Raw genomic sequence first — 15344 nt, forward strand, 5'->3', positions numbered from 1 at the left:
TTCTGCAGCTTTCACTGAGCAATTCAGTTGTTGACAGCTTCCAGGTTCCTTACAGGCTTCCCCCTACGTCAGTGTGCCTACTTTAAGAGTCCTCTGACTACCAACCTGTACATGTACTCGCTTTCCTGATCTTTCCCTTTCATGTCACAGATGAAATCATACAGTTTCCAGCTCACACACTGCAATCTTTCCAAACTGCTGTCTGTAACAGACTGCAGAGTTTCCAGTCTGATGCTATCCACGCTGTTCTCTTTGGCCAAAGATGAAATAGTATGTTTGGGCATGTTAAAGCTGCAACACAGACTGGGCCTCCAAGTTCTTTACAGCGTCCAGTCCCCTCAAACTTCTCATAGTACGTATTTTTCAATTTTGTACGAATACTTCGTAGTCCCTGCTTGGTCTTTTTTAGCTTCTTCATCTTTTCTGCGAACTTCTACTGTCATCACGTGTTGCAAAGTGAGTGTTAGGACCTGGATAGCATGATGAGGTCTGCCCACTCTCCAGAGAAATAAACAATTCAAAACTTCTTAATGTGCAAGAAGGCCAAACATGCGTTATGTGAACTTGTTAAACACATTTATTGAGTTCTTGACAGTAACCAAACACAGTGAATGACCATTATAAACAAGAAAAAAGGCATTCCCTTTTACTTGGTCAGCTCCTGCTTTATCTGTAAAGAAAATATATTCCTTTCCGCTACCAATTTACAGGGTTGAATTTGTCTCAATAATGGACTGAACAGGGAAAATGGCAATTTGAAACTGAGATGTTTCTTCTGCAATCTGCTTTTGAGCCTGGCCTGGCACCTCTTAATGATGGACCATACAGCACAGTCAAAGTAATGCTGGCTTTAACTGCATTTGCGATTGCCATTAACTAACTTCACTTGGCTGCAAACAAATAAATGAAGTTCTTTTTTTAAAAAAAATAAAGAGAAACAAATTCACAAACAGTGCAGCCACAATTATTTAGAGGCTTATTTCAGAAAGAAAATAAACCAAAGCAAGTTTACTAAATTAATTTGTTAAACACATTTATTGAGTTGTTAATAGTAACCAACACAACGTATGACCTGTTGTAAAACAAGAAACAGAAAATGGATCAATTCTGATTTTGGCAAATCCTACTACAGATATGTGACAAAGAGGGAAATATTTCAATTTCCTTTATATTCTGCAGTGATATATTTACAATACTTATCTCTCAAAGTCTGTCCCTTTTTAATTAAATGAACAGAAGGATCATAATCTAGAAATAAGTTTCCTCTACAGTCTTCTTGTTCTGTCTTGTCAGTATCCATTAATGACTGTGAAATAATGAGAGCTTTCCAAGGATTACTTGGCACACAGAACACAACTCCACTTTGATGCTGCACCGAGCCACCTTTTTTCTTTTTTCTTTTATTTTGAGGGAGAGGGGAAAGGAGGAAGAATTTCATATATACAAAGGCTGAAAAGTCTTTTTTTTTTTTTTTTTTTTGTGAAGCTAAATTAGTTCAGGAAAACTGTATCAAAATTGTAATCACATTTACTGTAATATTGTCTTTTTACTTTTTTTAAAATTACCACCGATCATATGAATGAATTTTTAGTTGAGTTTCCAACATGGCAGCTTTTTTCCTACAGCATGCTTCCACATGCTGCCGTGAACCCAAAGAGAGAGTGAGGTTGGGTGCATTCTAGATTATGTCAATTCACAGTAGTAGCATTCCACTGAGGTTATGGGTTCTGCCTGCTCTGTCTTACTTGAGGAGCCATTCATTTACTGAAAGGAAAGAGAAACAAAAACAGTTATGCTTTAATAAACCCTACATATGAAACTGGCTAGATTTAATGCTCTTTTAGAAATTAAACAGATCCAGAAAAAGCCAGGAGACTTGTTTTCCTCCTTTTCTTGGAAAAGTGTTGCATCTGAATGATGGTTTCTCTGCAGCACTGCAACTCAGTCACCAGCCGTTCAGTTATTGGCAAAAAGGAACTTTTACACTTTTATTGAAAGTAATAAAAGTGTACGTGCACAGGCTAAAAGATGTATAGGATACTCAATTGAGAGCTCCCAGCTGTGGCAGCGTAAGGCATTACCAGCAGGTGACTGAGTTAGTTCATTTGTTTAGTGTCCACTGTGTAATACAAAACTTTCCAATCTGGGTGTGCATTATGGGGGTACACCTCCAAAGGGAAATTTATTCTTTTGTCTGTGATCAGTTGGCAGCAAGACTAGCTCATCCCCTGTTTTCTTTCCAAGTGGCTAACAGAACAAAATGCTCTTTGTAAGGTGAGAAGACTTTAAAATCAGGCTAGAAAGCTGAAGGCCTGTCTCATCTGCTCTTGAAAAATACCAGATGTCCCCAGCTGCTTTTTGTCATGGCTTTTCCTGGATGTTTCTGGGCAAATTTCCTCTTCAATGTCAAATATGCAATGTTTGACTCATACCGCTAGTCCCACAAGATCTGGAGTTTCATTTGTGTTTATCTGTACGTTTTGTTACGCACTTGGATTTTGCAGTGTGAGCATAGAAAGGATTATTCTGGAGGTGGAACATACCTCTATACTGTAGTTTCTGTGCTCTATTGTTTGGGCAATCTTTTCCCTGTAAACTAAAGTTGATATTGGTTCGGATACATCGATTGTTGAGAGGCTGGACTGGTCTGAAATTGTCGCTCATGCTCAGAAATATCTGTGATGGCTGATTCTGGCTTAGCAGTCGTAAAGAATGCATCTATACAAAATACAAAACAAGGATTTTTAGTGCTGCTCTTTCCTGTAAGTAAACAACATACAACACTATTAAATCAGCTACTTAATAAATCCAAGTTAAACAGTTTCAGTGATTTGTAGTCAGAGGTGGGCTGAAAGAGTCAACTCGAAGTAAAACTTCCTTCTGCGGTCCTCTGTTTCTAAGCCCCATTTTAAACAGAAGTAGCTAGTTTTGTGTGGAGTAAATGAAAACGGTATGAGGTGTCCTTTGCTGAGCAGGAAACAAATGGAATAGGGTACTGGATGCTATCCATGCTCTGCTATCCAGAGTGCTGGATGGTAGCAGCTGGTGCAGAGAAAATGAACTTGATGAATGACAAGAGAATTTCCTAAAAGTTCTGTAGCTATTAGTGTAGCTTCCAGTTGAGAAGACACAGTTTTGGGTGATGATGCTCAAGGGCTGTGTATGGCCATACATCCAGTCAGGGTGGACAGGGTAACTGACAGTCATGTTGCTGAGGTCCTGAAATTAATGATGTTAAAAAACAGATCCTCTCTCCATTGACACAGGTGTATTTTGATAGTCTGTGGGATACCTATACAGTTTTTCTAGTGGACTCTGGCTTTCTTTTGAGATGGTTTCACAGATCAGTAGAGAGGGAATTAGGGGATCACCCAGGATTTCCAGGTTGCCCAGCCGCGGTAAATGCAAACTACAAGCAGACAGCAATGGTTGTTGTACACATGGTGCACCTGTACCATAAGCACGTTCATTGGTTCAAGGCAAACCCTTTCATACTTTGTGTAGGAAACTAGAAAAAAAAAAAAACATAAATAATTCCCCCTGCAATTTGTTTAAAAAAATTTTGGTTAAAAATATTAAATATATTTTTTATATCCATGTATAATTGGAATATTTAAGAGGTAGCAAGTTGATGCTTTCCTCTAGGTGGTAACTAAAAAAAAATAAAATATGCTTACATGAAGAAATCCGGTAGCTTCATTTTATGTACTGATAATCTTTAGCAGCTTGCAGGGAAAACTTGAGCTGTGAATTAGCTTTTCAGTCTGAGTACACAATGTAATTAGTAAGTATTCCATGAAATCAGTTTGCAGCACTAACGTTGGAGATGTGACTAACCAGTAAACCGTGACAAGGATCAAGTGTCATGAGGTTATACTCCAGAGACACTGGTGTAGGCTCCAGAAATACTGTTTTGTACAGTAATGTTGTAACTAAAAATGTTTCACGTAGGAAATTGTTCAGGTTCCCTGTTGGAAAAGTTCAGAATGCACAGCATGGGTCTGTCTTTGTTCAACCATGTTATTCTTCCAAATTACTCATTTAGAAAAGGAAGTGCTTTCTCTGCATCTAGACAGAACTGGGCAGAAAGAATATCACAATGATAAAACATCTCTTGGACTTCGTAAAGGCATCTTATTTACAGTGTTAATACTTTAAATCTAAATGTAACATGTAGTTCTTTTATTTTCCCTCACTTCACTTCTCAGGCCAGGTTTCATCTCCTGTGAGCTTGGGACATGCAGATTTTGGTTCAACGGTTCCTTCAGGATTCTAGTATGTAAGAGAAACAGACTTCAGCTCAGCTCACCATTCTGCAGGCAACTTGTTGATGGAAGCTCCAGGGCAGAGTGGAATTGGTGCTGATTTGGTGGTTTTCTGATGTTAGGCCCTGGATTGTGAGCGAGTCATACAGAAATGCAGTCTTCATGGCTTTTCCACTAGTGTGTTTCCTCAGCAGCGTAATTTTGACTATGAAATGAATTGTATTCCTTTTGCATAATTTTTTGTCCCCTTTCTGCTAGGGTCTTCAATTTGTCAATCTGGCTTTTCTGCAGATACTTGCAATTTCTATCCTGCTGTCTTATTCTGTACTAGGAAACAGTGGCTGAGTGATTTTTTCAAGACAGCCCCATGTATTGGATCTCTGTCACATCAACATGCTATTGACATGTGTAAACACAACTGTCACTCATGATTTGGGTGTTTCTTTCTGACCTTAGAATAGTCCAGGTTACCCTTCATAACGTCAGTTATTTTTGTACAACACTGCTCTGTTTGTTTTAGAATCCCCATTCACAGAACTGTAACTTATCAGGAGACCGTTTGGTTCGAACCCTCACTGAAAGTAGGGCCCACCTCAAAGTGGGTTGTTGTATAGATATTCAGGTAGCTTTAAATAGTTAAGATTTTTATTTGCCAAAAGACTCTTCTTTGCTTTTGTAATCTGTAGAAGTTGCAAGCAGAGATCCATGCAGCAAAGGGTTGAATCTAATTTTATGTATAAAGGCATAGATATATGTTTAAAATGTTCTTTGTACCTAGACTAGATCAAGTAATTTTTTACCTGCATCCTTGTTATGTAGACAGGTTTGTTCATTATTATCCAACTTGCTGTTTCATAGCAGGGTGGAATTGTCATTGACCCATCGTATGTAATGAAACTAGAGGTCTCTGGATAAAGTTCCTCAATATTAAGCCCCTGTAGTAAGTATGCATCATCTGGAGAATAGAGGGAGGAAAATAAAGATAAAATAATAGATTGGAGGAGGGAGGAAAAGGTATTTACAATTCTTACTTCAAAATATCATCATCAGTTTACTGATACATGAAACACGTTTCTGAGTGCTCCAGCAGATTGGACAAGAACAAGTCCCACGAATTCTTTCATCCTGCTTGGGTTGGATTGTACTCTTAGATGCCCAGCACACCCTCTGTGGGAGTTTCATGCAAGCATTCAGTGTAACTCTGAACCTCCTTTAGGAACTGGAGTTAAATCCTTCTCAAAGTTATTGATTTAGATGCAGCAGTCTTTGGAGAAGACTTACCATACTTTGGAGTGCTTTACAATTTTTGTTCAGCAAGGCCTTGGGAAGGCCAGGAGTGTTAAAACTTCATTGCCTTTCTGCCACAGGAGGAAGTTGAAGTTAATGCATGATAATAATGATGTTCAATGAAGTCTGGTTGCCTTTCATGTGCACGGTGGGGGGCGGATGCGGTGCTAGCTCACTCGGAATGCTAAAATCAGGGTGGAAAAGTATGCTGGAAAGCAGCTTACTAGGGGCCCTGCTTCTTTCATAAGCCACTCGGGGAATTAATGAGGTATCCCTCTGCAACAGAATTCACTCTGTGGGCACCTACCAAAATAAAACAAGATAGGGATTTATCTGTTAAATCATCAAAATTCCTCAGTCTTTTTTATGCTATGGACGTTATTTCCCTTGTGTAATGCTGGCCTATAATATTTTTGGCAGTGCTATCAAAGTTGGATCTCAGATTTTCCTGCCAAATCTTCACCTGTAGGAGTTCCTTAATAGGAAATACTCGGGAAGAAACACGTTTAACTTCTGATATGCTACTGCCATCGTGCCTCTCAGAGAAATCTGGGCTGGTTACAGGTAGTAATGCTGTGCAATCTCTGCCTGCTTTCACTTGCATGTAGTGTTCAATATGGCTTATTTGCAGAATGAGCACTAAGATGTGGGCAAGGAAGGCTGCCTTTTTAGGCAGTTCCCCTTTCAAGACACAAGAGAAATTGGCACTGATTTTAATTGAAGACAAGGATGTAAAAATGAAATAGATTACTGCTTAAACTAAAGAGAAATGTTTCAAGTCCATATTTTCAGTCAGTGTCAATAACTCAGGCATTTCTGCTGGATTCACTGGTATTCTTCATGTGCTAGTCACTGTAGATTTAAACAGTTTTTATTTTTCATTAAAAAAAAAAAGCTGATAAACAATTCCTTGGCTATTGGGAAAAGAAGATTGTAAATGGAAGCAAGGAAAGAAATATGGATGATCAAGGAGAAGCTTGTAAGAATGAAGAAATAAAATAGAAATTTAACTGGAATTTAACATATAGCTGAAGGACAAAGCTTAGATGAGCAAAATGCTTGTCTCAAACTATCTAATGGAGGAACACAAAGGACTCTACTGCATTGGGCAAAAGAAAAATCCAAGTACAGAGGCAAAACAAATGTGACTTCTTTATTTTTATTTTGACATAGTGTGGTCGACATGCTGCAGCCTTCCAGGGTATAAGTATTAGTGACTACAGCATCAGTTCAAGTGTCAAGGTGAGAGTGTAGTATTTGCATTATGTTGGCCAGTGCCTTACAGCTATTCTGTATTTAAAATGCATTCGTTATTTTAGGAAAGATAGTCTAGGCACGTCCTTTCATGTTTATTAGCAGTATGGCCCTCTGCCACCTTCCTGCGCTTCAAGATAGTTGCCATGCCGTATAGCTGGATGCCCAAGTAAAGGGGAAAGTACTGGCTGTGTCTTACAGGTGACTGGCACCTTTGTTAACGTGCTTAGCCTTTACTGCTCCATGGCCTTGGTTATCAAGTCTGGTTTTAAACCCGAAATTTTCCAGATGGAAGTACAAAACTATTGCTATGGTTCTGCAGAGCCAAAATGCTGTTAAATTTTAACAGCTAGAGATGACTGAATACACCTGTGTCCTAAAACATTATTTGCACTGCAGCAGTAATTTTTCTAGAATTACATGAGAAGAGAATGAATGCATTTTTTCAAGCCAGTGCCTGTTTTCAATGAGTCATCACACTTCTTTCCCTTCTGCACACGAACATCCTGTTCATTATTTATGAGCCACGGAGACTGGTGTGTTAACTCCAAATGGCACGGAGTCAGTCTGAATAGATAGTTTCAAACTCTAAGAACCAAATCTGCTTTGTCATATCCATATTGACTTCAGTTGGACTAAAATGATTTAAGTAAGGTACAATTTGCCCTGAAATATTTACATGGGGATGGAAAGCTAACTAAAGATTAATGCAGATTGATGATATGTATTTTTGGTGCACGTTACATTCTAGTTGACTAATTTGTATTCAGAAAAGTGCACAGATTATTAGCAATAGGTCTACTTACCAAAAAGCAAGGTACAGAAGCAGATTTACTGCTGGCATTAGTGCAGGTAATCATGGGGATTTTGGAGTTGCCTTGCAGAGCATTAATGGAAAATGTAATTGAGTATTTTGATGGGGGCTTCTAACTTTAGCCTGTAGATTTAGTGTGTTTAGTCATTCTCAGAATATCATAGCACTCTGGGGTGGAATATGGTAGGTAATAGCATGGGAGCAGTGTGGGGCATGGTGGTCCTGCTCATTCAGGCAAGTCCAATGTATGCCAGTGCTCTGAAGATGAGGAGAGGTGGTTGTCTCTGCCTTACTGATTTTTGGATCAGCTGCTAGTTTACCTTGCTTGCATGCTGAGGACCTGCAAAATGTACTGCGCTCCTTGTGTTAGCCATCTTCCCCACCAGTGGAGCTGCATCAAATCTGATTAATTGCCTCTGTGTTCACTTGGAGTGTGTTTAAGGAGAGTCAGTGGATTATACTAGGTGTCAAAATCTACCAGGCATAATTAAAGGAAAACTGAAGGAGAAAGTATCACTTAAGGAAAAAGGAAAATGGATGTGAATGAAATGAGTTTGGCTAAGTAGAAATGGTACTCATTCATCCCTGTATGTGGGTTATATTCCCAGTGAAAGTCAGAAAACTCCATGGGAATGGCCCGAAAAGTTTACAGAACAAACATTTGGTTATCGCTTTTCACATGAAGAGCTCTGCTCTTTTCCTTTCCCAACAACTTAATAAAAAAAAAAAATCCTGTACTGGAACTGAAGCAGAACTTGGGGGTTCTGTTAATACTAGGCTGCAACACTTCAGTGTGTTGTCTTTTTTGATGATATTTCCTGCAAGTTTGTGTTCAAGATGGTTGAAAACAGTGGGTGATAGCTTGTCAGTAATAAACTTCCTTTACTAAACCTGCTCAGCCTTTACTAGATTCTCAGCATCATTCCTCTCCACAGCCCACACTGTTTATCTTGATCTGCTTGTGCCTTGGGGTGATTCCTGAACTCACGAACTCTTCTTTATAAAAACTACATTTCATTAGATTTCAATTTCATTTATATAAACGCCTCTGACAACTTTCTTAGCAAATAATAGAAATCCTCTTTTATCCTTAGATTTGTAACAGGTGTGTGGGGTTTGCTTTCATAGCAAAAACGTGTGTTCTCTTTAAAACACCAGTACTTCTGGGGTTTCTGTCATTCAGCTAATATATTCCCTATTTGATTTCTAAGTTCATACGATAATTCAAAATGGGACACTAAATAGAATAAAGGGTAAGGTATGTAGAGATCCTCAGTTATTTAACTCTGCATCAGAGTCTCTCCATTTACCAGCCTGCGCAAGTCGCGCAGACCCAGGCTGAGAGTAGCAGCGACTCCCTTGAATGCCCAAGGTTGGTCTCCTGGGGCCTGGTTTGAGACAGCCGAGCTTTTACTGCTTGTGACAGGAGCTGCAGGAGCTCAGTCCTTCTGGCAACCTGCTGAAACGTGAACCTTGAGAAATTAGGAGTCATATCTCCAGATATCTGGATCTTAAGCTTTTTCAGAATAATCTGTTAAAATTGGAATGCTGTTCGCTTGTTATCTATAAAATGGCTAAAGATTAAATTTGAGGAAATTCAAAATTTTAGAGCTCTCCTGCCTAGCTGGGTATGTGTGAGTATTCTGATGGAGAATGATAAGCCCAAATTTCAATGCAGAGTTGGGGGAAGATAAATTGTTACTACTTTTTAGTGGTAAGCAAACGCTGGGCGTAGCTGTTCTGAAAGAAAGGTAACTTATCCCCTCCAATATCACACTTGAAGTAGAATATTAAAGCAGGTTTTCTTTAGAGAGACTCATATAGCTTCTGAGCAAAGTCTGTTTGAAAGAATCCTTGTTTCAACTACTTCAAAGTGGTGTGATCACAGAATAAAATAAGCATTTGAAACCTGCTTAAAAGTTCCTTGGGGTCCACTTTACCTCACTGTAACCATTAATTATCTGAGAGTAGAAATTCCCCTTTCAATCTACATTGCCCATGGAAATTTCATGCAGCATAGATCCTCATTTTTTGCTGTTATTTTAAAAGAAAAAAAAATCAGCAAAAACCACGCAACTTTAGTTATGTTATTAACTATCCTGACTCTAAAACTATTCTCTGCTTATCATTTTCTCCACACCCTTATTGAGCCTGCTGAGTATTGCCTTCAGGAGTGCACCCCTAAAACACAACCTAAACACCTCCAGCTGCTAAAAGCAGAACAGAAATCCTTGCGCTGTAAGAAGTAAAATTAGTTTTCAGCAATGATGCTATAATCCATCACACAAGACAACTGCAAAATTACTTTTGATAACACTCTTATGTTCCCAATTTGCACTAAAAAGTTCCCGGTCAATACTTGTTACTACAGTAAGTAACCCAGTGCTCTGCAGAATGGGGTGTCTGTTGTATCCACCAAAGTTTTCAATTTAAGACACGCCTGTTAGTGATAAGTGGTTAGGAATTAGAGCAGTTCCAGTACACTTTGATTTAGCAATCTGTTATGCATTCATCTCAATATGAAATTTAGCAAACCAAAATTGTGTGATTGGAATTGCATTTTCTTTTAGAGAGACAAAACAACCAAGGAAAGCTGTTAGGATGCAGTCAGTCCCGGAGTGAAGGTGCGTCTGCTTACAAATGCAGTGCAAAAAGAAAATATTTTGCAGTGGGAGAGATGTGCTTGCCTGCTCGTGGGGATGGTGGTTGCACACTCATTCATGCAGCAAAGGAAAGGTGCTGCTGGTTCCTTCCAGCTCTGTGGTGTTTCATATCCATGCCTGTGGCCTCTCCTCTGCTCTGAACCACCATAAGTTGTCCAGTCTTTGTTCTGCAGGCTGGCTCTTAGAGCACACGTGGCCCAGGAGCACAAGAAAAGCTGTGGTGACCATGTAGATGAGTGAGATGGGGTTGCTGTGATGGGAAAGATGAGGCAGGAGTCTTCTCTTGCTCAGTGTGTAAGACCTGGCAGGTCTCTGTGTGTGCACATGGGGAAAATAGCTTTCTCAGAGGTTCACTGTCAGATCTTCTGGCTGGTCCACAGAAAAAAGCCGGGAATACATAATTAGGGAGTGTAAGAGCCTGAAAAAGCACTTACAGCCTTAACCATGGTTTTTCCTGTCCCTCCCTGCAGCAGTGATGTCAGGCAAGAAGCTCTTACAGAACAGTATTGCGGTGTTTTTGTAAGGAATCAAGACTGGTGGTCTAAACTCTGGGCTAATCTCCTGCTGCTTCTATGCAGAGAAGAAAACACTTCACGCAGCTGCAACAATCTGGAAAAAACGTTCTCAGGAGAATCCTCTGTCACATTCTTTCCTGTAGGTATTGTGGAGAAAAGAGCTTTATCATAATAGCAGCCTCTTATTTTCACAAAGATGTACCCAGGTTTGTTAAATGGAAGATGAAATTAGATAAAATTAAATGGGAAGAAATGTGTGTTTATAGTAGAGGGCGTGGAACTTCAGAATGGGTTGGATTTGCTCCGTTTCTCAAGTTCTGTATCGTGAGGCAAGATTCGGTCTTTCTACTGTTCTTTTGCTCAGGAATTAGTGGGTAAAATTCTGTGCTTTCACTTTACATAGGTCTCTAATGCATAATTTTTTCTTTATGTAAACATTGTGGGACTGTAATCTTAGCTTTGCAGGAAAAGGAAAAGATAGAGTCCAGGCAAAGAAACCCAACTGCATACTTGAGGGAGGTGTACAGAAACCTATCCAAACATTTCCATCATGTCGAATTCAGGGACTTTTGTGGAAATTAAATGGACTTTTTTGAGTTCTCTGGAGGTTCAGATATGAAGACGTAAACTGCGTATAGACTGATAGAGCTGGGAACTAAATCCTGCCGTCCTGATATCCAGTCTAATTCTAGTTATGAACAACTCTGTCCTACTCTTTGTAGACATGGCAGACTTACATAATATTTTTATTTGCTTATTTTGCTGTGTACTTTTACTGTATCATTTAGCTTATTAACTTAATGGCTGCTTGGAATTCAAGTGAATATTTGACAAAGGGAATAAGGTTTTCAGGAGAAAAGGTTTAATTTGTTCCGTTGAGATCTATGTATTTTTCATGACTTTCTCTAAATTACCCTAATTTTCACTGACATTTAAGCTCCAGTTTTCCACATTTAATATACTAACATGGAATTATTGAGCATTATCAGTTGAAGGCTTTCTAAATGTGAATACAACAAATATATATGCTATGTTGATGACCTCTTTATATATCCATTATATGCAGCAATAGTTAAATAGAGATGACATTTTTCTGAACAAAATGAAAGCGTTAATGAGTATTAAATCCACAGTTGCATGTTAAAATAGGTAATGATGCAGCATCTTGACATAATTTGATTTGAAATAATCCATGTTGTTCTGCATGTTACTTCTGCTGCTAACAGTAAGCAGTTTGTCCTGAGTATTGAGTGTAGTGTATATATATATTTGTTAATAAATTTGTTAATAAATTTCATTACTTTATTGCTTGTTCAAACATAAAATAGGCTTTGAAGTTCAAAATTCACTCCATGAACTGATGACCTTAGATTTCTTCAAGTTCACAAGTTTATCACAGAGTCACTGGTGATAAAAGCTTTGTGACTTTTTCCCATAATGAAGCGTCTCTTACTTCAGTGGATCACTAAATATGTTATTTGACACTAAAAGCATATAGCTGTTAGCCAACGTAAATGAAAAGACTTACTTTTATACGTTATTCTTGTTATAGTGTCTCTGTTAAGCATACGATTTAGAAATGGATTTGATGATTCAGATACCTGTAGAAGAGAACGTACAGTGTCAAAACCTTCAGAGAAACATGCCTTTTCTGCAAATGTAGCTGTACTTCGTCCCCTTCTTCCATCCCAGGACCCCAGTCTACTAGGAGATGCTTACTTTTAATTATATAATTCATCTCATGCTTCATAAAGGAATACCAACTTGTGGAGTCAGTAACTTTAGTCAGAGCCACTAAACTGTTACAAATGATGTTTATGATACTAGTTTTTTCTTTCTTTCTTTAAATGTTATCCCTTATCCCTTTTCATTTTCCTTATGTTACTTTGTAAGTGCTTTTGAGCAGGGATTGTGTGTTCAGTTCCTAGGGTGATGCTGTCTCCGTATTCTAGATCGGAGCCCCCCAGGTACAGCAGTAATGTAACGAGGAGTCCAGGTCCTAGATTTGCAGTTTGTGGGAAAAGTACATCGCCTACTGTAGGTGTTGATAACGTTAAATACTTACTTTCATAAATATGGAAACTACCACCAACCCATTAGGACTCTTTGCAGCTTCTGTGACATTTGTGTACAGCTCATGGTTGTAGTGGATTAGTTGAACCTAGAAAACAGAGGAGGGAAATATTACAATTAAACAGTAGTAAATCATTCCGTACACTGTTTGCAAATACTTTATGTACACCACTTGGTTTGTATTAGGATCCTATCAGCGTTCAGGATATTTTGTAACAGTGCAATTTTTCAGAGATTTGCAGCATGCATGATTTTAATAATTTCAGTTACCATCTGGCTTCAACTGGCACAGCACCAACATGTTTTCTTCTAAATTGCCAGAAAGTGAATTTACCCACATCAAGTTATGAATTGCACTGCAGGGGTTGACATCATTTCCCCATTGCAACAGCACTTGCCATAGGCATCAAGTAATCCGTACTTTTCAGCCTGAAGCCAAACACAGGGGAGTCAGGGGTTGATATATTTGTAGAAACATATGGGATGCAGGGTTGGAACTGTTTAAAGCAGTACTTGCAGAATTCAAAATACTAATATTCATTGGCTCCAGATTTTACAAACTTGGTTACAAAAGCTCCTACAGTTAGGTGCTTACTGTATTATTGTTAACCAGGTTCTCCTTAGCTCCTACAGCTTTCCTTCTGCTTGCTAGTTTTATAATTTGCTGGAACTCATCAGAACATGTATTTTAATTTATGAAGGTATAGTTCATATCTCTCTCTGAGTAGAAATACATTACCCAGAACAATGCTGTTTTCATTTTTTCTGAGACCACTGGAAACAGTTACAGTTTATGTTGCAATTAGTAGCTTTTTTTTTGAGATGAACAATTTTAATGAACTCATGTGAGGCAGATAAATACTTCTAAGAAATTGGAAGACTATTTAGCTTTCCTTAGCCTGCAGATACATTATCTAGTTTTCAGATGTCCATTAGAAAAGAAAGGTCATTGTTCTGTTCATTCAGAATCGCAGCAGCCTGATGCACGTATTTAAAAATCAGGTGCATTTTCCATCTACTGGTGTAAACCTAAAGTTGGTCCAATGAAATCTGTAGACTCAATTTGATTTATATCTGGTAGTCATTTTAACTAAATAAATGGACAAAGACTAATGCTTGCAGCAAAGGAATTTTATCATATAGGGCTTTCCATGTTTGTAATGAGGAAGAAACTCCTTCCTCCATCCAACCAATCAACAACAAAAAAACACCACAAAACCCAAACCCACTGAAATGTTGTCTAGTGACAGCACTGGTGATTTTGCCTTTTGGATGAATGTGATATCTGGAGCATCACTACTGTAAAGCAAAATACAACTGCAATGAGTTCTCTCTACAAGAATGACTTCCCTATATAATCTGCAATGTACATTCAAATAACAAAGACAAAGCCTTGCTATCCGGATATGTTCACCATCATGTATGCTAGCAGTGATCAGAATGATAACAGCATCCCAAGTTATTTGTAACCTACACCATTATTATCTCAGTCTATAACAAGTTGAGAAAAAAACGATGCCTGCGAACTCTAGGAGTATTCAGACAGTTCTACTTCCTACGCTCTGCCCTGACTGTAAAATGTACTTTTCATATGTTATATGCAAGTTACTCAGAATCAGATCTTATAGGAAGGATTTCCTAATGTAAAAATCCCCCAAGCCTTGCTTGCCCCCTGTTCCAATCCCTCAATAATGCAGTTTTAGTGCTTGGGCGCTGATGCAAAATGAGCAGTGGAAATTCTGAAAGAAAAGAGAGTATTTGTATTAATAAGATCAGATCTTTGGCACATAGTTTTATTATTTACAACTAATGGCTCAGACAAAAAAAAATAAGGTAAGGGTCGAGATTACTGCTAGCATGTGTTAATTTTGGTTACTTCTGCCCTCATTGGATTGGGAACTGTTGGTCGACCTTTTTACAAATCACACAGTAGGCATTTTTTAAGGCAAACAAACCAAAATGGACCAAAAAGTAAAATGTCAAAGTAGCCAATGAAGTCATTACTAAATTCTGACAGCTAGGAAGCAGGACGAATGCAGTAAGTTTTCTAAAGGTCTTGTGAAGAATTACAGCATTTACTGTACAGCACAGAGACATTGCAGACTCTCTTGTGAATTACTGGGGAAATAAGGGATGAAGTCTGCTTTAGACTTGAATTGCTTCTGTACAAAGTTCCAGAATAACAATGGATTAGATAAACCAAGCTTATCTAACAAACCGAAATGTTTAGTGCAGGAATGGGTAAAAGGAAGGACCACATTCTTCTTCTACCCTTAGAAGCCCAGAGTCGATGTCAAGCTCTCATTTTTACTGATGGGACTTATGCAAATACAATTCCTAGTGTATATATGCCACATACAGGATACGTGTCTCAGACCCACGGCAAGGACTCTAACACGTGGTGCAGTTCTAGGAGGACGCTTAGCGCTGCAATCAGCAGTACGGAGTGCAGCAGTGCCCTGGCTCCAGTGGA

The 15344-nt window shown here is 38.6% G+C and overlaps 1 protein-coding gene across 3 annotated transcripts in view; it reads right to left on the bottom strand.

Annotated features, from left to right (window-relative positions):
* Positions 1-559: 559 nt before the first annotated feature.
* CA10 (carbonic anhydrase 10) overlaps positions 560-15344 on the bottom strand; it is a 202014-nt gene continuing 187229 nt past the window's right edge. For all 3 annotated transcript variants that reach the window (XM_083805255.1, XM_083805254.1, XM_083805256.1), the window contains 5 exons: positions 12864-12959; positions 12327-12399; positions 5066-5220; positions 2544-2718; positions 560-1764 (listed from right to left, as the gene is read on the bottom strand). In XM_083805255.1, coding sequence (XP_083661381.1) covers positions 1742-1764; positions 2544-2718; positions 5066-5220; positions 12327-12399; positions 12864-12959 — 522 coding nt within the window. In that variant the 3' untranslated portion in view covers positions 560-1741. The remainder of the gene's footprint in view (positions 1765-2543; positions 2719-5065; positions 5221-12326; positions 12400-12863; positions 12960-15344) is intronic.

The sequence above is a fragment of the Anser anser genome (assembly GCF_964211835.1).
Source record: "Anser anser genome assembly, chromosome: 19".
NCBI lineage: Eukaryota > Metazoa > Chordata > Aves > Anseriformes > Anatidae > Anser > Anser anser.